The sequence below is a fragment of the Ambystoma mexicanum genome, chromosome 2q (genome assembly GCF_040938575.1).
Source record: "Ambystoma mexicanum isolate Mex_15411 chromosome 2q, UKY_AmexF1_1, whole genome shotgun sequence".
NCBI classification, from domain to species: domain Eukaryota; kingdom Metazoa; phylum Chordata; class Amphibia; order Caudata; family Ambystomatidae; genus Ambystoma; species Ambystoma mexicanum.
Window position 1 is genome coordinate 1,406,794,691 of NC_090924.1, and position 24,587 is coordinate 1,406,819,277.

At 48.0% G+C, this 24,587-nt stretch overlaps 1 protein-coding gene across 7 annotated transcripts in view; it reads left to right on the forward strand.

Annotated features, from left to right (window-relative positions):
• The window catches only part of TBC1D5 (TBC1 domain family member 5), a 2,783,701-nt gene that overhangs the window by 2,681,197 nt on the left and 77,917 nt on the right, over nucleotides 1-24,587 (forward strand). For all 7 annotated transcript variants that reach the window (XM_069648897.1, XM_069648892.1, XM_069648893.1 and 4 more), the window contains one exon: nucleotides 731-895. In XM_069648897.1, the coding sequence (XP_069504998.1) occupies nucleotides 731-895 (165 nt within the window). The remainder of the gene's footprint in view (nucleotides 1-730; nucleotides 896-24,587) is intronic.

Here is a 24,587-nt window from a genome sequence, read left to right on the forward strand (position 1 = left end):
TGCAAGTTCCACAATTGGTAATTGTTCTTAAAGTGCTAATGCATCCGTTTTCTTTATATGTCTTTCACAGTTTAAGGGTCATTTGTGCAGTAATTCACCCAAGGTGTTAAAGATTCTTATTTTAAAACATAGCCTACACAGTTACAGAGATGTTCTGTTTCTTTTTCTTAGTAAAGCTCATCACATTTGTAGAGATCTCTGAGGCATTCGTCACTTCCAAGCTCCCTGTTCCATGCATTGGCCTATCCATTGCCTATGAATATAAATAGTTCTTAGTCCTAGTTATGGCCATTCAGCAGTTTAGGTCTACTTGGTCAAAAATATTTGACCTTTTCACATTTGACCGGAACATTTTTTGTCATCTTTATATCCCGGTTGTTAATCTTAGCAGTGCATGGTGGTGGCACAAGTTATGGTTGCTTAGCTTACCATAACTGGCGAATATGTGGGGGGTTTCGGTTTTACCTGCAACCATAACGTCCCTTTAACAATGTTTTGTCACTGAATTTCATAGGTTTCTATTAGTGCAACTTAACCATAACCTCCCATTTAACAAAGTTTTAATATATATTATATATATATATATATCAGACATAAACATGAACTTTTTCCATATCCAGCAATCAGGACAGCAGCAGAGTACTGCACACAGAATAGCTTGTAATCATAGCCATTGAGCTGCTTCCTATGCTTTCTAACAAGATGTCTTTCACTCCTATTCCACCAACAGATCAAGGACATTCTGAAAGGATCTCTACGCTTCAACCAGAGCTTGCTAGAGGCCGAGGAGAATGCTGAGATCACCATCGCTGACGATCATTACTGCTCCCAGGGCCTGATGGAGGTGCAAGGAGAGCCTGCTTCCCAAGTCCCCTGCAAAACATTAACAGCACCGGTAAGTGTTCATTCCATCACTGATTTAACGAGTAAAATTAGGAGGCATGCTCCCGGAACATGCAAGGGGGTCGCCAAGCTGTGTAATCTGGGAGCAACTCCCACTGTACTGTGGGACCAATAAACAATCAGTGTCTGCATTCTCTTCAACACATCTTCCCTTGCCCCCACGTTTCCAAGCACTGATTGGTGTTCCTTGTGTGCCTTTGGTGCCTACACCATGTCATACATTTTGGTCACAACCTATGACATCTACCAATACTGGAAAACTTCAGATACTGGTAATCAGTCATTATTTTAGTAAATCTAGAATCTGTACTCTAAAGTAAATTCTTGAGTGTTTAGAGAACATAGGCATAGTGTTTGTTTGTGCTGTATAATCGCCTGTTGTTTCATATATGGTAAGGTCCGGACTTTAAAACGTAGATACTGGTATGTCTGTTTTTATCTATCCAGAATCCAGAAGAGAGAAGAAACCCGTAGCCATTGATACGCTCAAGCCTTCAGTACGGTACACAAACCCTTATGAACATGATCCTCAGTCTTCATGGTAACAGGAGACTCGAGGAAGCCTCGCAATCATTCAACAGAAATGTTTCTACAGATATGTAATGGGGCAAATATGGCACTGATCATGATACTTGACTAAAAGAACTGTGAAAGGTAGTCTAAACCGTTAGACTTTGTCACAAGACCCCCAGTTGACAGCTTTCCCGTGAGACTTCAAAGCTGTCCCTGAATATCCTCAATCCAGGGTTTAGGAACCTACTCCATTTGCCAAAAATCAGACAGGACAGGGTTTGTACAAAAATGTACTGCGTATTGAAACCCATGATGTGTCGGAGAAAGAGCATGAACCAATGACCGCCTGTAACAGAATGAGGTTATCTGAAGACGGCCTGCACACAAGGTAACCTGGTAGCCTTGACATCCTCGGGTATGTTTACCTCTGCAGAACGACAAGCAAAGGAACTCCAGTCTAGCATGGCTCAGGGGTACAGAGGAGAATCAAGAGCGAAATGCCCGCTTCCTCAGCAAGGACTGGAAATGAGAGTGCGAGGCCCTATCTCTGTAGGGCTAGATAAACCTATGCTAGCCGACCTGCAAGGCACCTCGTCTTTGGAGGAACCAGGATCCTTATCTGTGGGTCCGATGAGATCAGGGCAAAGATAGGAGGTGGGCCCCAGGAGAGTTAACCCCTCCTCTGCCAGCCTTTGCTGGCCATGCCTAACCCCAGGAGGGACATTAAAACAGTCTGTCCACACAAGAGGTGGCTCAGAACTCATGCTCGTCTGGTGCGGCATCCCTCTTGCCTTTCCATTGTGTTAAGTGGCTTCTACTGAAAAGAGGGTGCCCAGCACCAAGAACGAAGCAGTAGCTATGAAGTGTCAGGACAGGCTGACTGGCAGCCTGCAGACGTAGACCTGGCTGTCAGAATGCTCGCACTCACCGCAAGGCCTTGGCACTTGGCCAGAGCTCTTTGGCCTGTATGCGGAAACATGCCACAGCGCCGGTACCACCCAGAAACCAGTGCTGCTCCTGCCAGGTTTCCCCTCCTGCTCTGTGGGCTACCCTACTCCTCCCCCATCCTGCAGTCATTCCAAACAGACACACAAGAAAAGTGAAGCCACCTCCCTGGGCAGTGGAATCCTCCAGTGCAGGTTTGCCTCCAGCTTCATGCTGCTCTCATCAGCTGCAAGACCTCTGATAAGCTGCTCTGGCCAATAGCATTGCTTTACTGCTTTGAAATTGAGTGCCCTGTGGCCCAATTGAAATGCTGATCTGCCGCCCTTGCCCATACTGGCAAAGGCTCACTGTGAGCATGTGTACCGCAGAAATAGAACAAGCACACTCGAGTTGTTTACTTGCACAAAGGGCAGTTGTACCCTCTGTTTAAGTGAATAGCGTTCCTTAAGGAGCTGCCTAGCAATTCAGAGCTGGTGGATCGGAGCCCTGGCACCCTTAGTGACAGGCAGCCAATGGGAGCAAAGGAGGCATGTACAATCACACTTTATGGAGCTGAAACAGTGAGATTTAAAAAGTCTGAAAGTTGTTTTTATTAAACTATACACACAATAAAAAAAAATCTAAATCCGAGGAGGCAGGGCGAACAACGTATTGCTGTGTGCTGAGTTTTCAGGCATGCCCATGGAGTTCTATATCTTGTTATATATTCATTCACGGTGTGCTTACAGTACAAGGCTTTTATGCACAACAGAGGAGCGAATCATATTGACTGTTGCTGAAGACCATATGGCTGCAGCGCTGATTTTCTTCCTCCATATAAACCACAGGCAAGTCGGCGTCAGTACTATTCTGCAGGAAGGGTGGATTCTCGGCACCTTCTGCAGACCTGGACTCCTCTCACACTCTAGCTAGAGACAGCGCAGCTCCTCCAAGCCCATCTTCGTCTTTGCCAAGTGTTTCTCCGTCCAGCGCTCAAGCCGTGCATTTACTGTCGCTGACTCTCTGGGCAGTCTGGTTCTACGCGCTCTCCTCAGTTCAGGAAATATATATTGCCTGGGCCCCTATGCACAGCAAAAGTAGTGTATCCATGGATGAATGTGTGCGTCGGCTCCTGCCCACCTTGAAGTCACCTAGGCAATAGGAGACCAACCATGACATAATAAAGCTGGGCCTGGGCCCGGAGGCAGCCATTTTGTGTATCTGTGTCCAAAGGAGCTGTGGCAGAAGGCAGTCCTGGACAATTTGATGCTACATCTGGGCGTATGCGCCCGAATCTGTGTATTCGAAGCTTGGCGAGGGGGTGGTGGCATCATTTATTTTTAGGACATAAGCTGCAAGAATGTGTTGTGTGGCAATAATGACTTGTATGGGCATAGGCGGCATGAAAATGTTGTCTTGAAGTAGCAATAATGTTATGATTAGGCACATAAGTAAGGGGGGTCCTGGGAGTCTCTCTCTACCAGCCTATATCCCGGGTTAGAATCTCAACCAGAGTCTTTAGCTCACCACCCTTCCACAGAAGGGAGATGTCCACTACATATCAGTCTTTGTCCTGCCCAAGGTCAGTGCAGCACCAAAATAACACCAAAACAGAAATAATACTGTTGGGAAGGCCAAACATCCACTGTACCCTAATATTTCCCCATCCTGAGTCTGAGGAACACAAAAACACTCTTATTCAAATGAAAACGCTGGTAGGGCTCTGTTTTGCCAAGCTAAACGTAATACGTCATTTGTCACCATTGCTCAGCCAACACCATAAAGTGCTAGTGATAGGGACAGCCATTAACCTGCGGGTTGTTTATGCAAATTACCTGTATGCAGGCCTTCATTGTTCTTCAACTACCACCTGGAACCTTTACAAAATGCTGCAGTTCGAGTGGTGTGCAGCCTAAAGCAAAGTCATTCCGTTAGTTCTGGCCGGAAAACTGGGTGGAAGGCCATAATAGGCTTTTGCTTAAGTTGACCTGCCTGGCTAATGGATGGCATCCTCCCACTGATTCCTCATCTTTAGATATTCACTCACCGGTGCACCTGGCATTAGAAACCTTTCAAATCCAGCAGGGGGCTTTATCTACCCCAGTGTCAACCTTGGCAGCTTGTTCATTCCTCGGCAGTTCCTTTTTTGTGTGCGCTCAGCACTCTACTATGGGACTGTTTCTCTTTCTGAAAGGTTTTTCCAGCGCGTCATACTGTCGTCTTCAAAAGCTACGGGTTTGGAAGGCTACAAGGAATGTACCTCGAACATGTCCATCTCCGATCCCCACTCTATTTATCTGTGTTCCTGTCAGGCGACCACGGAACAGGTGGACAGCCTAATAGAGGGCCGTTCACCTAAGCAGAGACAGACCCCTCACAGAAGCCAATCTTCGGAGGGGGGAAGGCATATTCCTTCCAGTTATTGGGAGGGTCGTCGAAAAACACACAAAAACTCCATACATGATCCCACTCTAGAAATGGGTCATGCCATTCTTCATCCTCCTCTTCGCATTAGAAGAAGAGAAAGCACTGATCTTGGCAGGACAAGAGAGATAACTGGCCTTCTGCCTCTCCCAGATAGGTAACTTGCCTGACGGCGGCCTCATCTGCCAAGGAATGGAAAAATGTCTGGCTCACAGAGCACGAAATATTCTCAGTGTCTGCATAGGCGTTCTCAGCCTTGACAAAAGCAGAGGGGCGCACTGCGCCCGTTCATGCCTGCAGTGTAACAAAGAAAAATGGTGCCCTTACGCCGTAGGTCTTGGTCCCCTTCCTGAAGATAAACTGTCGATCGAGGCTAGCTTGATCTCAGTCGAAGTAGCCGCTGTGCACACATCGGGGTATGGCAGAGACCATCTTTTTCCGCTTTCATTGGATCTGACCCAGCATGCTCCGGTCTGCATAAGTAGATATTTCCAGACATTGCAGACCATTTATGATGAAGCGAGGGATCCGATTCCTTTCAGTCTTGAACCCCTTGGCCAGGCTCAATATCAAGGTGGCACCACTTTGGACCAGGAGGATCCGACATGGTATACAATTTTTTCAGTAATCGCCAAGGCCTCCCCTTAAAATCACCTGAAAGCGGCATTCCTGTTCTTAATACAGAAGGCTGTCAAAGCCTCAGGGCTTGGAGACCCCTCTAGACAGGTCCAACAATTCGACCTCATGGACATTATGGTTAGAGGACCTCAAAACGAGACTGCCCTACCATTTAACCAGCCGTTTGCTGATTGGGTAGCAACATTGTATTAAACCCTCTGTTCAGGGCCAAAATTAGACGAGGACTTGGCATGAAAATTTAAACCAGCATCATCACACCCAGTCCACGCCTCTAGGCACCCCACCCCTGAGAGCCTGGTAGTTCAGTCAGATATGGCTGAAATAAAGGATCAGTGTTTCTCTCCCTTCCTCTAGAGAGGGAAAGCAAAAAATGTGATGCCCTCGGTACGATTATTGCTCGAAGGCTGGTAGTGTAGCCTTCAAAGCAATAAACAACTCTTTTGCACTGGCAAAGTATTCACACTGCCTTTAAAAAGTTGCATTCAATGGGATGCCTTTCTTCTGCAGATTCCTCATCTGATAGATATTCCCTCGAGCTCTGCTGCTTCAGAACATTTTCAACAGGGGGCGTAGTGGACCCCAACCCGGCCGTCGATCCGTCTTGCTCAGTGGCTGGTCGTCGTCTCCAGACGTGATGTCAGGCCTTTTATAAATACTATGTCACTACGCCCCAACCTCAGTTTATTTTTTCCGCACGCTAACACGCTGCTTGGGAACACAGAGCTTCGACTCACTTGATGTTTTCGTCAGAAAACTTTGTACTTTTTTTCAAATTCCTCACAATTGTCAGTCACTCGGGAATCAGGTTTCAAAAGGTGTTCCAATTGTGGCACCAAGCTGTCCATCACTGACCCACACGAGTTGTGTCTCTGGTGCCTGGGCACGGGCTTACGGGACTGACGGAAGTCTGTTGTATGCCAAAATGCAACCCAAATCCCTACGCGATCGAGCTGCAAAACTCACCCTTGGTCGACCACCTTCAAAATCACTCGCGCAGTTGACGGTTTGGTTTTCGGAGGCTGAAAATGAGGGGTACACCCCCGAGAAAGAACATAGATGGAAGAAAAAACAGCCCGACTCGAAGAGCCACTCTTCCTCGTTCCCAAAGAAGAAAAGGCGGCACTGCCACCGTCGGCACTCAGTCATTGACGATAAAGGTAAGCCGATGGCTGGGCCTACAACCCGCCAATAGTGGGAGGATTTCAAATGCTTGACCTGTTCAAAAAGCATGCTGCAGTCGGCGCAGCTAACCTTCCCACGCAGCAGGCTCCAGAGCCAAGAGCAGCGCTCTCTATACTCGCACCCTCTAGTGCCTCGGTACCTCGACACCGAAAGAGATCTCATGGAAGCCGCTGGATCAAACCTTTGCATCCCAGGATGTTGACGCTATGGCATCTCGATCCCGATCAATAACGATATCCACCATGTTGGTGCCAAGAGACAAACCCTCCACTTCGATGGTTGTTGAGAAAGCTTTCACCCCACAACCTCGGTCCAAATTTTCCTATACTATGGCAGGTATCTTTGGCGATCATGACGCTGATGACCAGGGTGGTGATGACCCGATTTACTTGGGTTCGGGAGGGGTCCGTTATTTTGATGACCAGAATCAGCTTTTGCAAATGGCTCGAGACCTCTAGGACGCCATCGGTCTGCACACCTCTCCAGACCTCGAATTTCAGCAATCCCAGCCCTAATCTTCATAATAATTCTAAATTCAGGGCTTTGGTAGAAAGAGTTATGGACACCCTGGGTTTGCATTCATCAGTGGCACCTGTGTACAATTTTATGACCTTACTGACGTTTTAGATGAAGGCCTCACCACAGAACCTAATATGCCTTTAAACCTTGCCATGCCAATCCTTTAGCAATTATGTGGTAAAACCATTGTTCCATTCCTCCTGTGAGCTCCATCATTTCCGGGAAATACAGGCCGGCTAGTGGAGACACTTCATACCTCTCCTCTCCCCCTTCCCCAGAGGGGCTTGTTATGCAGGCTGCTACAGTGTCTAGACCTGCATCTTCTACGTCCACTCTGCCTCCCGACATGGAAGCAAAAAAAGTGGATGCCATAGCAAAGAAAGCATCCACTTCTGTGGCATGGCCCTAAAAGCTACAAATATGGCAAGCAGTTTTGCCTAATACTCCTTTGGTCTATGGACAGAAGTTGAAAATCCTGCTCAGTATGTCACAGAAGGAGAAATACACAAAGGCTTCCTTCAGCTAGTGGAGGATGGGAAAGAGGTGGCCAGACAGTCGCAGTGAACGGGCCTGTACATCGCCGACTGTGTGGGCCGAGCTATTGCATCAGCCATAACACTGCAAAGGCAGGCCTATCTTTAAAAGCCTCTGGTTTTTCAACTAATGTCCAAGTTAAGCTTCTGGACATGCCCTTCGAGGGCGATCTACTATTCGGCCAGAAAGACGACGATTCCTTAGAAAAATTGAAGGAATCCAAAATGACTGCTAAATCCTTAGGCCTAGCTGCGCAGCAGGCCAAACCTGCATTTGCCTCTAGGGTACAGGGCTACAGGAGATGGCAGACGAGCAGAGCTCCCACCGACCAGGCAAGGATAGTAGCGTTTCTCGTGCTCTGGAAGGGGCAGAGGGGCTTCTAGAGGCCAACAGGCAGCGGCCGGGGCGACCCAGCCCCTGAAACAGCTTTGGTTTTCCCCTCTCACAGCGGACCAGTTGGAGGAAGGTTGACAAAGCATTTGCTCCAGTGGCAGAGAATTAATTATGATATCTGTGCTCTACAGCTCATTCATTTGGGTTATTGGCTGCCATTTGGAAGAAAACCACAGGACAGACCGCCCCCCACACCCAATCGCACCGGGGCAGGAGCTCCAGGAAGAACTGAGAGCCCTGTTGTTGAAGGGTGCCATGGAAGAAGTACCTCCCGAGCAGAAAGGATTGGGTTGGTAATCACAGTATTTCCTGGTACCCAAGAAAGGAGGAGGTCTGTCACATTCTGGACCTGAGGACTTGAACAAGCTCTTGAGGAAAGACAAATTCAGGATGGTAATGTGGAGAGAAATTCTTCACTCTCTCGAACTACAGGACTGGCTGTTGTCGATAGACCTACAGGACGCTCATTTCCATGTGCCAATCCATCGGAAGCACAGGAAGTTCCTAAGGTACACACTGTAGGAGATATGCACTATCAGTTCAAGGTGCTTCCCATTGGTCTAACCTCTGCCCAAAGGGTCTTCACCAAGGTCATGATGGTAGCTACGGTTCACGTATTTCTATATCTGGTGACGGTAGCTGCGGTCCACGTATTTCCATATCTGCACGACTGGCTAATCCAAGGGAAATCTGCATTGCAGGTCGTGTCCCATTTAGAAGGCACCTGCTTGCTGCTGCACAAGCTGGGCTTATTCATAAATTTTAAGAAATCCCACATGACACCAGTCCAGGTGGCTCCAGTTATAGGAGCAGTCCTAGACACCCGGGTGAGGAAGACCTTCCCTCCCGAGGAGAGAGTCAGCTTGACACAAATGGTCGAATTGTTCCGGAACCATGCCACTCTACCAGTGGCTTCCTTCCTCCGCCTCCTTGGCCTCATGGCCTCCTGCATTTTTCTAGTGCTAGGGGTCAGGTTGTGCATGATATCCCTGCAATGGCTCCTGAGGGATCAATGGTCTCAGCACCTCGGCTCTCTCGCGGACCTCCTCAGGGTGTCCGCATCAGGTTGTCAATGACCTGTCCTGGTGGGCGGACTGCAGCACTGTCTTGGCGGGGGAATCCTTCTGGTCTCCTTGGCCTCAGACCCGAGTGGTCGTGGATGCGTCTCTGAAGGGTTGGGGGGCTCACTGCGAGGATTTGCAGGTGAGCAGCCTCAGGTCAGCGACGGAAGCCAGGTGGCACATGAACAGGCTTGTGTTGTGAGCTATCAGGCTAGCCCTGAAAGCATTTCCCCCGTCTCTACAGGGGAAACATGTCCTCGTTCTGACGGACAACAGAGTGGCAATACACTATCTCAACAAGCAAGGTGGTGTGCACTCCCGCCCCCTCTGCATGGATGCAATGATGCTTTGATTCTAGTTGCTGGAGAACAGGATCTTGGTCTTGGCAGTTCATCTGGCGGGCACAGAGAAAAACTTGGCGAATGCTCGGAGTAGGCAGAGCACGGTATCACACGAGTGGGAAGTGTACCAGGAAGTCCTAGAGGAGGTTTTCGCTCTCTAGGGTATCCCAGAAGTAGATCTGTTTGAAACAGAGTCCAACAGGAAATGCAAACAGTTTTGCTTGAGGGAATTGCCAGCGAACGGTGCACTGGGGGGACACGTTTCTGGTATATTGTAACTTCCCTCTCCTTTACACGTTCCCTCAAATTCCCATCATTCCATGGGTTCACTGGAGGTTGAAGAGGTTTCGAGCGACCATGATCTTGATTGCCCCGGACTGGGTGAGGAGAACATGGTACTCAGACCTCTTGGATCTGTCTATCTGTCCAACTCACCGGTTGCCTCGGCGTCCGGATCTCCTAACCCAGTCAGAAGCTCGGATACTCCATCCAATCCCTCAACCTGCATGCATGACTCTCGAGACGATGAAATATGATGACTGGGACTTCTCTGAGGTAGTACTTGCGATGTTGCTGGCTGCACGCAGACCCTCTACAAGATCTTTGTACACGTGCAGATGGAGAAGATTTGAGGCATGGGGCAGGGAATGCGAGATTGACCCCATCTCTTGGCCCACCACTACAGTGATGGAGTTCCTTCCTTCACTGGCCTCAGCAGGCCTTCAAGTCAAGGATATTTGGGAGGCCTTGTCTGTGTTTAAAAGATCCCCGGATAAAGGTTCTTTTTTACGATCCCTGTAATGGCACAATTCCTGAAAGGCCTTGTAAATAGGTTTCAATGGATTGCTTTTCTCCTGCCGATTTCTCATTATGATAGATGTTCATCTCCATCTTTGCTGCTCGGAAAAACTTTCACCAGGGGGAGTAGTGGACTTCGACTCTCCGCCATCTATCATCAATCCGTCTTGTCTGGCTCTCGATCGTCGGCTCCGGACATGACGTCAAGTATTGTATAAATAGCACGTTACTACACCCCATACCTCAGTTCCTTTTTTCAGCACGCGTGCACGCTGCATAGGGACCATGATTCGAGTTACTCAACGTTCTTATTGTACTTTCGTACGTTTTGTCTTCAAAGCCTCAACGTGATGTCGTCCCACAGGGTTTTGGGCTTCAAGCGATGCCGTATGCCCGACCCCCATGACATTTGTCTGTGGTGTCTGGATGCTAGTCACAACACAGAGGCCTGTGCGTCGTGCGCAAAGATGCAGCTGAAGTCCCTGCGTGAGAGAGCCGGAAAACTGGCCTTGGGCCGACTAGTTGGCAAGTCTCCGGCACGGTTTCTGGTCCGGTTCTTGTAGGCCGAGACTGAGGAGCCCACCCCTGTCAAGGGGAAAGACTGACATCGTAAGAGGAGGTCCCATTCCAGGAGCCATTCCTCGTCTTCCTTGCGGAAGAAGCAGCACCACCGCCATTGACGCAAGTCCAGCTCGTCGTCGGAACGAGGTAAGCCGTCGGCGGGGCCGACCACTTGGGAGGAGTGGGAGAGTTTTAAGAACTCTATGTTGGAAATGTTTAAGATGCAAGCAGCTGTAGGTGCGGCTCTAGCCCTAGACCCGCAGGCTTTGACAGCTAAAGCAGCCCTCGGTACTCCCGACCCCAAGCCGGCCACTCTCTCGACATCATCGGCATCGAAAGGGTCTTCGGGTTTTACACACATCAGACATAAGCCGCCGGAAGGCCTTAGGCCGTGGCCCCCAACGTCCCTTGGTTGCCCGAAAATTCCTTGGTGCTGAAAGTGCCCTTGGCATCGATGGCTTCGGCCTTGAAGAAGTCTATCCTCAAACGTTGGGCGCAGATAGTCTGCGATGGTTCCTTTCTGCCACTGTCGAGATCTGGTTTCTTCAATTCCATGCATTCCATTTTCAGAGTCGAGGAACACAATGACCATGAGGACACGGTCAACCTCGTTCACACAGGGGCCTGTGGCGTCATCTGTTTTGACAACCATGCTATTGAGGTGTACACTTGTTTATGTTCTAACGGCTGGTTAGGCTTCTCCTGAGGTTTTTCTTCTGCATCATTCAATCGCAAGGGGAAAAGTTACAGGAACAGAGTTGTGGGGCATAGTAATGTGGTATTTTTACGATGCCTGACGTTTGGTGCGGATCCGACGATCGAGAGCCAGACAAGACGTATTGACGGCCGAGGGTCGGGGTCCACTACGCCCCCTGGCAAAGGTTTTCTGAGCACCGAAGCTGGAGATGGACATCTATCATGATGCGGGAGAAGAATACATAGAAAGTACATAACGGTAAGGTAATTTCTCCTTTCACCAACTCCCTATGTTGTTCCAGATTGGGACCTTAATCTGGTTCTGACGTTTCTGATGGCGGCTCCCTTTGAACCTATGCACTCTTGTCCCTTACGGCTTCTCTCTTTGAAAACAGCCTTCTTGGTGGCTATTATATTCGCTAGGCGGGTTATTGAACTGTCGCGCTTTGAAACACTTGTGTATAGGCGTGTTATAAATGCCTAAGGCGTGTCTGTAACACTATCCCTATAGTGACGTGCGTTGTACCCACAATCCCTCACGCGTCGAGGTCCCTCAGATTGTTTTTTTCCGCCCAGTTTCTGGTCGCCTTTCGCGGAGCTCCTAGAGAGACATTGCTATACTTACCACGGACCTCGGTCCTTTTGTCATAACTTAATATACTGGTAACAATCCCTCCCCCTCGACGTTAGCTGTGAAGCTGTTTCTCCGCCGAACTATTTTCGACGGAGAGGAAGAGCGGAGGAGATCCTTCGGCGCTGCCGAACACGTGGCCTGGCCTCGACGGCCAACTTACAGTAGGGAGAGTGGGGGTTAGAACTTTGTCTCTTCTCTTTGAGAATGTCTTTCTTTCTCCTTTTTCTTTCCCTTGGGGTTGTTATCGCCAGCTATTATTGCCTCAGCTATGGAGAGGACACCATTTAAGTTTTGCCCACGCTGCAGGGGCAAATATACTTGGAAAGATAAGCACAAGCTCTGTAATCGTTGCTTACCCCTCGATCACATAGAGAACAGCTGCGCAGCCTGCAAGCTCTTAAAACCCAGGACTCTTAAAGAACGTAGGGTTAAGAGGTGGGCGGACTACGCGATGTCGAAGTCAGTTTCCTCACCCGCTGCCGCTGTTACTGAAAGTGACGAGGAGTGCGATAACTCGACGTCCGTTACGGAAGTCATGAACCCCCAGAAGGAGCGCTCCCGCTCCTCGTCGTCCGTCCCCGGCCCCGACGGGCTCGGCTCACGCCCTGCTTATGGGGATGAACACCCCGGCGACAAGGACGCACACAAACCCCATAAGGCTAAACACACTACCCACGGCTCTTCTTCGTCGAGAACGAAGGATCCATCAGCGCCGAAGGGGACGCAGGGCACTCCGGCGTCTACCGCAGACCGTAAAGGTCACAAGCCCCACCCGCAAACGCAGCCGCGACCAGCGATTGGGCTTCCATCTAACACGGGCGCTACCCCAAAAACATCCGACGCAACGCTCCATAGAGCGACCGTCGAGGTACAACGCGCAACGCACACAACGTCGACACCAAAGCCCTCGACGGACAAAATCGTGGCCGAGAGCCTAGCGAGAATTGTCGCCGAAGACGAACGTACGCGGACGACGAAACAAACGTCGAATACCGCGTCGAAAAAACACAAAAGTAGCCAGGATCTGCCCCTTTCTCCAAAGGACGCTTCCGAACTACCTGAAGGTTTTTCAGAAGGAGACGGGAACCTCTCGTCGACGTTGTGGGAGCGTTCGAAACGATTCGACGGCGAAAACACTAATTTCCCCCCTCTAGACTATTCAGGGGTACCCCATGAGACCCTTGAAAGACTCCATTCTTGCATGGAAAAAATGGAAAGGTTTCTAGGAAACCAAGACCCACCCACTCACAAAAGGCAAAGAGAATGGCCACAGGATGACCCTAGAGTCAAGATTCCTAGGCTGGTTGATCTCACTGAGGAGGAGCAATACCTCCAAGAAGAAGAGGAGTGTTTGGGTGGAGAAGAAGAGGTAGAACTTGAGGAAGAGGGGTTCGAAGAAGATCCTTACACCACTGCTACAGGGTTTGAAGAGGATACAGCTACCTCGCAGCCCTGGCATTCACCGTCAGTGCAGCCTTGGCAATCCCCATCAGTACATTCAGACCCTGATGCCTTTCTCCCTTCTCCTCTCAAAGATTCACATGGGAACTCCTCTCCCATAGATGACCAACCTTCCCTCAATGCACTATTGCGCAAGGCAGCAGCGCATTTTGAGATTGATACAGGGGAAACTCTTCCAGACATTGACTTTGTAGAAAAAGTCATCAAAGAAAAAGCCCCTGTTAGCCAATCTATTCCACTTTTGGCTTCTATTAAAAGAAGAATTTCTCCTTCCCTTACTAACCCAGCTTTAGTAAGAGGGGTCAACCCTAGAATAGAAAAGCTTTTCAGCCCTTCATCCTCTGACCCTTTATACATCAGAGGACACTCTATCCCGGACTCCCTTGTGGTTACCAACACAAGAAAAAGAGCAGGGGTGCCACTATCCACTAGTGAAGCACCTCCAGACAAAGAAGGCAAAAAACTCTACGCACTGGGGAAGAGAATCACGACCTCCGCCGCCTTCTCTACTAGAATTGCTAATAACAACTCACTTTTAGCTAGCTACGCAGATGCACAGTGGAACAAGCTGCGCAGCGAAGCAGAGGAAGCACCTGAACCTCTGCGTTCTCGCCTGCTAGCTATAATATCAGAGGGCACACTGGTAAACCAGGGCATCGTTAAAAACTCCCTAGATGCCGCTGAGACGGCTGGCCGCTCCCTAGTGCAGGGAATACTTCTCAAGCGCCACGTTTGGCTACGCAATTCAGGTTTTAAGCCCGAAACCCAAGCCTCCCTCATAAATAAACCCATTGAACAGACGCATCTGTTTGGAAAAGCAGTAGATGAGGCCCTAGAACATGCTAAAAAAGAGTTTGATACCATCAAGACTCTTGATCAAATTTCTAGGCCCCCTAACAGGCGAGGCTATGGTAATAAACGCTCCTTTCGTGGCCAAAGACAGCAGCAGAACCAACAACAACAATATTACTCTGGCTCCAACTGGCCCACCAACCAGGGTAACACCCAGTTCACTCAAAGAGGCCAACGCCGTGGCAAAGGAAGAGGTCGTGGCTCCAGCCCCAGAGGTTCCACGCCCAATACCAGCAAATGACCCGAAAATTCGGGTCCCCTCCCATGCATCACCGGTCGGGGGCCGGCTAACATCGTTCCTTTCAGCATGGGAGGGAATCACGTCAGACCGTTGGGTATTATCCACCATAGCCCACGGATACTGAATCGAGTTCAACGGTTCCCCGAAGTACAAACCCCCACGGAACCGGCGCATGACACCGCAACACCTCTCCATTCTTCTTCAAGAGGTGGAAGAACTACTGAAAAAAGAAGCTATAGAGCCCGTCCCCCTATCACAGGTAACAGAAGGTATTTATTCAGTGTACTTCCTTGTACCCAAAAAGGACTTAACCATGCGCCCTGTATTAGATCTGCGCCCAGCGAACATTTTTGTCAAACCCCAAAAGTTTCGTATGGTGACCTTACAGGAGGTAATCCCACTGTTATCACAAGGGGATTACATGACAACACTGGACATGAAAGATGCATACTTTCATATTTTAATGTTGACATCGCACAGAAAATACCTCAGGTTCAAAATAGAGGACAAACACTACCAGTTCAGAGTACTACCCTTCGGGATAGCATCTGCACCAAGGGTATTCACGAAAGTACTGGCAGTGGCAGCGGCCCACCTGCGCAGATTATCCATCCCGGTATACCCTTACCTCGACGACTGGCTCATAACAGGGGATTCTTACGAAACATGCTTCTCCAATACCCAAAAGACCGTAGACCTCTTGTCCCAACTGGGCTTCTCCATCAACGAAAAGAAGTCAAGCTTAGACCCCAGCCAAACCAAACAATTCCTAGGGGCTCTAATTCGAACAAGGGACGGCCTCGTATTCCCCTCCAACGAGAGGGTCCAAAACATGCTGTTTCAAATTCCCCATTATGTAGCAGGCCGAGAGGTGACGGTACGCAAAGCAATGCGCTTGCTAGGGATGATGGCGTCATGTATTTATTTGGTACCTCACGCGCGCCTGCGCATGCGCCCAATGCAAGAGTGGCTCTACAGCCAGTGGTGTCAGGCCAGCGGACAATGGGACGATCTAGTGGTGGTCTCGCAGGCCTTGGTTCTCTCGCTACGGTGGTGGACAAAAGAAAACCTGTTATTAGGGAAAACTTTTGCCACACCCGCAGTGGAAGCCACTCTAACCACAGACGCATCCCTTACAGGATGGGGGGCTCACCTATCCCATCAAACGGCACACGGAGTGTGGACTCCGAGTTTAGCATCCAAGCATATAAACCTGCTGGAACTACTAGCGGTGTTCAAAGCACTGAAAGCCTTTCAGGAACACTTACAAGGAAAGACAGTGATGGTCCTCACAGACAGCACCACAGCCATGTACTACCTCAACAAGCAAGGGGGCACTCACTCTCCAGGACTGTCCAAGCTGTCCCAGAATATATGGAAGTGGGCTCTCAAACACAACATGTTCCTACTAGCACAACATGTACCAGGGGAACTCAATCTGCTAGCAGACAAACTCAGCAGAGACTTCCCCCTGCCCGAAGAGTACGAATGGCAATTGCACGAAGACATCGTCTTAGACATCTTCACGCAATGGGGATTCCCGGATATAGACCTGTTCGCAACCCTGGAGAACTCACAATGCCAAAGTTACGCCTCCAGGTACCCCCAGAACCAGTCCAAGGGGAACGGTCTGTCGATTCAATGGTCAGGGAAATTTGTTTACGCCTTTCCCCCGACTCCCCTTCTCAACAAAGTGGTGCACAAGATGCACCAGGAGCAGGTTACCATGATACTAGTGGCCCCAATGTGGGCACGGCAACCTTGGTTCGCTCACTTGATGGAGATGTCCCTATCTCCCCCAGTGAAACTTCCCTGCCCGTACAACATGCTGTCACAAGACAAGGGCAGGACACTGCATCCATGCCCTCAGACCATGAACTTAGCAGCCTGGCTCCTGAGATCATAGAATTTGGACATTTACAACTCCCACAGAGATGTATGGACATCCTCAGGGAAGCCAGAAAACCTAATACTCGACACTGCTATTCTAGCAAATGGAAAAGATTCGTTATCTGGTGTAGAGGTACTAGCATCAACCCAGTTGACTGCTCTCCTACTGACATTATTCTATACTTGACCCATTTACTGGATTCAGGTTTAGTGTTCAATTCCATTAAAGTCCACCTAGCGGCACTTTCTGCATACACCACTTCCCAACTTAAAGTGTCGTGGTGGAAGATACCAGTTATCAAAGCCTTCATGGAGGGGGTAAAGAGGATACACCCTCCGATAGCTAACCCAGCTCCCGGATGGGACTTAAATGTGGTACTTTCCAGACTCATGGGCCCTCCCTTCGAACCCATGCACAAGGCAACTCTTAAAGATATCACCCTTAAGACTGCTTTCCTAATAGCTATCACCTCCATTAGGAGAGTAAGTGAACTACAGGCTCTTTCTGTACTAGACCCCTTCGTAACAGTTCACAAAAATAAAGTGGTTCTACGCACACACCCAAGGTTTGCACCCAAATTCATCTCGAAATTTCATGTAAACCAAACTATAGAACTACCAACGTTCTTTCAAAACCCTTCCAGCTCGGGAGAAAAAAGTTTGCATACACTAGATGTACGCAGAGCTGTCATGTTCTACATGGAAAGAACCAGACCACTGAGAAAGACTAATCAGTTCTTTGTCTCGGTGGCAGCAGGAAGAGAAGGAGATGCGGTCTCAAAATCCACTATATCTAGATGGATTGTTCAATGCATCACTCTCTGTTACACTCTTGCTAAGAGAGAACTACCCTTCAAGCCAAGAGCACGTTCCACTCGAGGCACTGGGGCTTCCATAGCATTCATTGCAAATGTTCCCCTTGAGTCCATCTGCAAAGCGGCTACCTGGAGTTCTGTGCACACCTTTACAAAACACTACTGTCTAGATGCACACTCTAGATCTGACTCCCAGGTGGGACAGGCAGTATTAAGACATCTTTTCTCTACTGTTCCTTCTCATAACCCACCGCCAACTCCGGGTACTGCTCGCTAGTCTATGCACAGCATGTGATTCTAAGCAGATTAACAAACATCAGAAGACAATGCATTACTTACCGTAAAAGCATTTCTGATGGTTGTATCTGCTTAGATTCACATGCGCCCACCCTTCCTCCCCGCTCGGATGGAAGGAACATAGACTTCCTTTATATCTCTCTTTTCTGTACTCACTCACGTCTATAAGGCTCCCTCAGGGCAGAAAAATACAAACAGAGGGACCTCGACGCGTGAGGGATTGTGGGTACAACGCACGTCACTATAGGGATAGTGTTACAGACACGCCTTGTCGACGTCCCCTTTTCGACTACGAAAAACAAAATGCAATACTCCGCAGTGACCACTGGATGTCGGACCTATGCACAGCATGTGAATCTAAGCAGATACAACCATCAGAAATGCTTTTACGGTAAGTAATGCATTGTCATATCATAACTGCAAGCCTTATGCTGTAAACCACCCTTCCTGCGTTTTTTTCTGGGAGGAAGTTTCACTCAGGGTAAGGCCTGGCTACCTCCCCAAGGTTGCTTCAGAATTTCACCTGTCATAATCCATCGACCTTTCGGTCTTCTACCCTCCTCCGCACCCTTCTAAGCAAGAGGAACAATTACATCGCCTAGACCCGAAGAGGGCGTTGAGTTGTTATATTGCCGGGACAGCTGATTTCAGGAGAGCTGACCAGCTCTACAAGGCCCTTTGCCTTAGCCCGTAAGAGCCTGCCCATAACCAAGCAGACTTTATCCCGATGGATAATTTTCTGCATAGATGAATACTACCAGTCCACTAGGATTACCAGCAGGTGCATCGGGGCCCATTCCACAAGTGAGGTCTCTGCAGCCACTGCATTGTAGAGGGGGGTCCCTGTCCGGGAGATTTGTCACGTTGCGACATGGTCATCTTTGCATACCTTTGCAAAGCACTATAGCCTGGATGAGGCTTGTACTTTAGATACGCGTTTTGGCAGGGCAGTGCTGCAAAACTTTCTGCCCGCCTCCTTCGTTACTGCTTTGGGAGTCTATCAGACGAGGAATCTGTGGGAGAAAAGCAATCTATTAAAGGAGAAATCACCTTACCGTAATGTTCTTTCTATGGATTCTTCTCCCGCAGATGCCTCATCTTCCCTCCCATCCAACCCTGTTCAGTCAGTCGGTGGTTGGTGCGTATCTTTCTATTTCACGTTGACTTTGTGATGGTCCTCTGTGTCTGTTTTCTGTCTTCCTGCCACAGTATTAAAACAAAGCTTTTTCTAATGCTACTTGTAGTGTTCTTTTTCAATTGTTCTTCCTTCGAAGGTCTATAATACTTTCTTTTTAAAGGGCTCATTAGCCTGCTTGTTCTCTCTGTTCTCCTATGCAGTGTGATATGCTCTGGAAAAAAGGGGGAACTGAGTTTGGGGTGTAGTGACGTGGTACTTATAAGATGCCTGACGTCACGTCCAGAGATGACGACAGACGCCAAGCAAGACGGATCGATGGCCGGGATGAGGTCCACTAACACCCCTGTCGAACATTTTCTGAAGCAGCAAAGCTCGAAGGAATATCGATCAGATTAGGAATCCGTGGGAGAAGAATCCATAGAAAGAACATTAAGGTAAGGTCATTTCTTCTTTACGTCCTTTCTTGGACTAAATGCTTTTTAACACATTTCTGAGCAAGGACAAGTTTGCTGTCCCTAAACCTCCAGGACGCGTAATTCTGTCCATCAAAACCAGAGGAAGTTCCTGAGGTTTGTGATCAGCGAGTCACATTATCAGTTTTGCCTGCTCTATTTCGGTCTGACCTCCACCCCAAGGGTCTTTACCAAGCTGGTGTCTGTGGTGGGGGCTAAGCTCAGGAGGCAGAAGATTCACATCCAGATGTTCTCTTCACCGCACATGCCGCCTCCTATGCAACTCTGGCTTCTCCCTCCACTACAAGAAGTCCCAGGTAACCACATCCCAGACTCTCCTTTTCACCCAAGTATCATTGGATTCTCGCTTAGAGAAGTCCACCCAAGAAGACAGAGCACAGAATATTCTAGCCATGTTTGAACGATTCCAGAACTTTGTTCTTGCTAGCCCCAGGCCATCTATGCCTTTCCCACTTCTTCATGGTGCCTCGGACCGACTTCAAATGAGGTCTCGTCATTGGTTGCTCAGGTCCCAATGGTCGGGCAACATTTGAGACCAGCTACAAGTCTCCACCTGGGTGGCCTATGAACTATCATTGTGGTCCCAGACATACAACTTGAAGGCAGAGGAACCATTCTGGCAGTTGTGGGCAGAGAAAACAATCGTCATAGATGCTTCCCTGAAAGGCTGGGGCACTCATCTGAGGGATCTCCTTGGCAGAATCCAGGTTACACATCAACCTGTTGAAACCTTCCATCCTGTTGAAAAGTGACCTGATCCGGATGTACATCATTGTGGCAATGCATTAACCTCAACAATGTTGGATGTGTGAGTTTGCAGCCCTTTTGCAGGAAAGCAAAGCATCTATGCTTCTGTGCATTGGAGAATCGATCATGTCGGTGGCCCATCTGCGTTGGAAGGTGAACGTTGTGATGGATGCTCTGAGAAGGCACAGCTTGTCCTGATTGTGCCATGAGATAGTTGTGGAAATCTACAACCTTTGGGGAAACCCCTCAGGTGGATCTTTGCACCAACAGAAAGTGCAAGTAGTTCAGTTACAGGGAATTTCCTTCAAGAGGGACACTGGGGAATTGGTTCCTAGTGGATTGAAATTTCAATCTCCTGTATGCATTCTACTGATTCCCATCATCCTGCAGGTTCCCAGGAGGCTAAGGAGCTTCTAGACCACAATGATTCTGATTGCCCTGGATTTATCACAAGGGGGTGGGGAATGGGGAGTGGTATTCAGATCTTTTAGAGATGGCCATCGGCCATACTTGATACCTTCTGATGAGAGCAGACCTCTTGTCCCAGTCAAGGGGCAGGTTCTTCATCCCAACCTCAACGCTCACCCTGCCTGGTTCTTGAGGTATAGGGATTGGGACCTGTCCAAAGAGGTCCTGGAGGGTCTCCTCCTCAGCACGCAGGCCAGCAACCAATGCCATCTACAGCTGCTGTTGGAAAATATTGTTCCTAGTGCAGGGAGAGGGATCTGAGCTACGGTCCCTCAATGTATGTGCCACTCATGTTAAGGGGCCTAGGCATTGGAACATTGTTGCGCTATTTGGCAGCCAGGATGCCTGAGCATTAAGTAGGTATTAAGCACGTTATAAATAACCAATTACAATTACAGAGTTTTTACATTGGCATCTCTTTGTGCAGTTTTTCTGGGATATGATCAACATGTTCCCGCCAAGACAGTTCATCATGCCGCCATGAGATCTGAATCTGGTGCTGACTTTTTTCATGGCTTCACCATTTGAGCAAATGCATTCCTGTTCTTTGAGACTTTTAACTTTGAAGTAATTTTCATTGGTGGCGATAAGTGGCAAAAAGAGGGTAAGTGAGCTGCAAACCTTATCGGTTAAGCCGCATTACGTCTTGTTTTCTGCAAAGAAGATCAATCTGAGAGTCTGGCCTTCTTGATACCCACAGTAGTTTCAGAATTTCACCTGACAAAGAAAATTCCCTTACCAGTATTTTACCCTCCAAAGAAGGATGACTGCTTCGAGTTGACCTTCAAAGGGCTTTGAGTTTCTACATCTTTAGATTCTTTGCATTACTGAATACTATAGGTTTGCTCAAAAGGAGGCAACCGTGGGGTTGTGGGCAAATTCCACAAGAGGAGTGGCAGCCAAGTCATCTCTTAAGAGATGTGTCCCTGTTCTGGATATTTTCCAGGTGGCTACAAGGGCTTTTATTCATACCTTCACAAAATACTTACCTTCTCTGACGGATTAGACTCTACTCCATTGTGTCATCCAGTTTCCAAATACTTCTGTTGGAGTCTATGTTAAGATGAGGAATCTGAGGAAGGACACAATCCATTAGAAGAACAAATTACTTACAATGGGTAATGTTCTTTCTGTTGGATGGCTCTTTCAACAGATTCCTCATCGCCCTCCCAGCCATCCCCACAATCCGAGAGCACCAAGGCCAAATGATCTAGAGGGAAAGAAACCTGAAATTACAATTCCAGATGTTTGCCCCAATAGCCCCCTCAGGGAAAAGGGGTGGAACTGAGGCCACAGGGCATTGTGTGCACTATTTGTACTGTAGGCAAAGTTACTTCCAAAGTCAATGAATGGACCACCGGACAAGGTCAACGCTGAGGTACACGACGACACCTGCTGGCTTAAAGATGTTTCTGATAGCAGCTGCCCCAGAAGTGAATAATCCGTGAAGGAGCATCCACCAGAAAAAGCATCACTCCAACTAGGGAATGTGTTCATCACCTAGTCCCAAAATACCTGATCAATAAGAGTAGTACTTTTCAGCCACCCTGACCACTACCAGATGCAAACCAACTTATCCTTCCCCCGAACTCCTGTGTACACGATTCATATCATTTGAGGTTAGGAGGTCTGCCTATCAGGCTGCAAAGTCTTGGAAGACTTGGAATAGGTCTGCTTCTTCTCTCTCTGTGTATTCTTCTCTCATTTAAAGCTGCACCTCTTTTCTTAAGCAGTCCCTGACCCGCACCCACCAACCCTCCGGGGTATGGTGTGCTGTACATGTGTTCTCAATCAGTCACCCAGCCTGAGCATGTTCCTACAGTTGCAATACTGGCTTTATTGGGCACAGTGAATGTGGGTTCTAATAGTGTGAATAAAAGTGTTATTAGGCCTAGCCAAGATGAGTGAGTCCTTACAACAATACTGATACGTATTGAAGCTGATAGCATGAAACACTCTTATTGGCAGAGGAGTGGGACAACATATGTGTATAGCCATCATGAAGTGGCTTTTACAATGCTGGCATATTGTCTCAGCAAAAACATCATGAAAATCTATTAGAAAACGCTCTTGTGCATTGTTAGTGTGGTATTAATTGTATTTTTCTCAGGTCTTAACCTACAACAAAATTGTGAATTGTATGAGTTTATACAGAATTTTCACGAAATGTGTACGGTCAAATGCACAATTCTAAGCCATTTGTTTAACCATCTTCTCTGTTGGAGAACCCCCATCTTCACTCGTCTTGCTTGTTTGGGGCTCCATCGCTAACTCTGTCTCAGATCCTCATTATTAGAAAATATTTACAATCCTTTGTTAAAAATAAATGTACATGCCAATGGCATTTTGGGTCAGCAGGGTTACTGCAGACGGATAACTCGAGGACTTTGATGTCATGATGGTGAGGATTTCTTGAATCAGGACCTTCTAGAGATGTCCTCCTTGTTGTCGAAGCACTGTATTTATGCTTTTATTCTTTGATCGAAACTGATGAATTTACAGAGAGTAGTTGGCTCAGAAGACAGAGATACATTTAAATAACTGTTTGGTCTTCCCTATGAACTTTCACATAGGGGTTTCTACTCTGGTTATATAGTTTGCTTTGTGCACATTCACAGCAATATGCCTGTTTGCTACCCCACTTATACCTCGCACCACGTATGGATGTCAACTTGATAATGCGCTAAACACATACTGAAATATTATATTTCAAGTGCAGATTGTTGCCTTTTTAATTGTATTCCTTGGTAGGTAGTATATTTCAGACCCTGCCAACACTTGCCAGTGCACAAGCAGGTCATGCACACCCATCAAGAAACAAGGAGTCGTCCATGGCTACTTCTGAGAAGCCTTATGCTATGTTACTGGGACTATCCTGCTAGCTGTTTGGTCTCCAGGTGTTCTGGCACATCTGAAAGAGAGGGGGGTATGATTAGGTTAGTGGAGAGAGAGGGGAAATGTGTTATTGTGTTTGTGTGTAGTAGACCTGTAGTACCCTGAGATCTGTATGTGGGTCAATTATCAGGTGTTCTTTCTTGAGAGCCTAGATGAATTTGTGTTGAAAGGGGAGCCTTATGCACTCTTGGTGCTTCGATGCATTGTCTGGGGCTGTGGTATGTGAGGTGGTTTCAGAGGCATAGTGCTTTGATGTTTGATGTCTGTTGGGGGTGTTCAATTTGTGGCCTAGTGCACGTATTGTGCGTTGGAACAGATAATTTGAGCGTGTTAGTGCAGAAAGCAGTCAGAGACCTCCATTGGCAGGTTGGTGAGTGGCACAGACCGTCCTGTCTTTTCAACATAGGCCAACCCCTTCTTCCATTTGCTGAACTGTTAGTGTTGCAACCAGTACTTGACTCCACCGTGCTTCTATTTATTGTGTTTATATTATGTTATTGCTTATAGCACAAAACTAGCACAAGCGCAGCAGAGCTCTTTACAGCAGTTTGGGTCTAGCTTTGCATTTTACTGGTTGTGGAAGGAGAGAGGGATTTTTATTTATTTGGCAGGTATTGTTGAAAGAGCCACGTTTTTAATGTTTTGCCCAGTGGGGAAGGGGAACGACGAAAGAAGGTTGAGGAGGCTTGTGCAGAAAGCAGCGGAACCTCCAACCTGGCATGGTAGTTGGGACTCCCTAGAGCAGAGCGGGAAAGGTGAAAAAAGCCCTTCTAGGAAGCTGCCCCTTTAGTTTCAAATCAACTTGCTCGTTCCCCTGTGCTGGAGGACCATCCCAGGAGTGTCTGAGGTGCAGGAACTGGAGCCCCGACACTGAAGAGAGAAGGCTGTGTGATCCGCACTGCAGAATCGAAAATCTCCGAACCCTGAACAAACCAATTATAGTGAAACAAATACTTACATCTGTAAACTATTAAACAAAGGGAAATATTTTACATCAGAGGGATTGCATGTGACAAGAAACACATTTTCAAAAGTGTCCAAACATTGAGCTATCTATTTAAAGTGAAACAAACAATTATTGAATCATAAAAGGAAGCGGAAAAGACCTCTAAGCTAAAGATTTCATTATTGAATCAAAACTTTAATACTAAGCAGATGAAAGCCAATAAGAAGAGAGGGAGTTTGAAT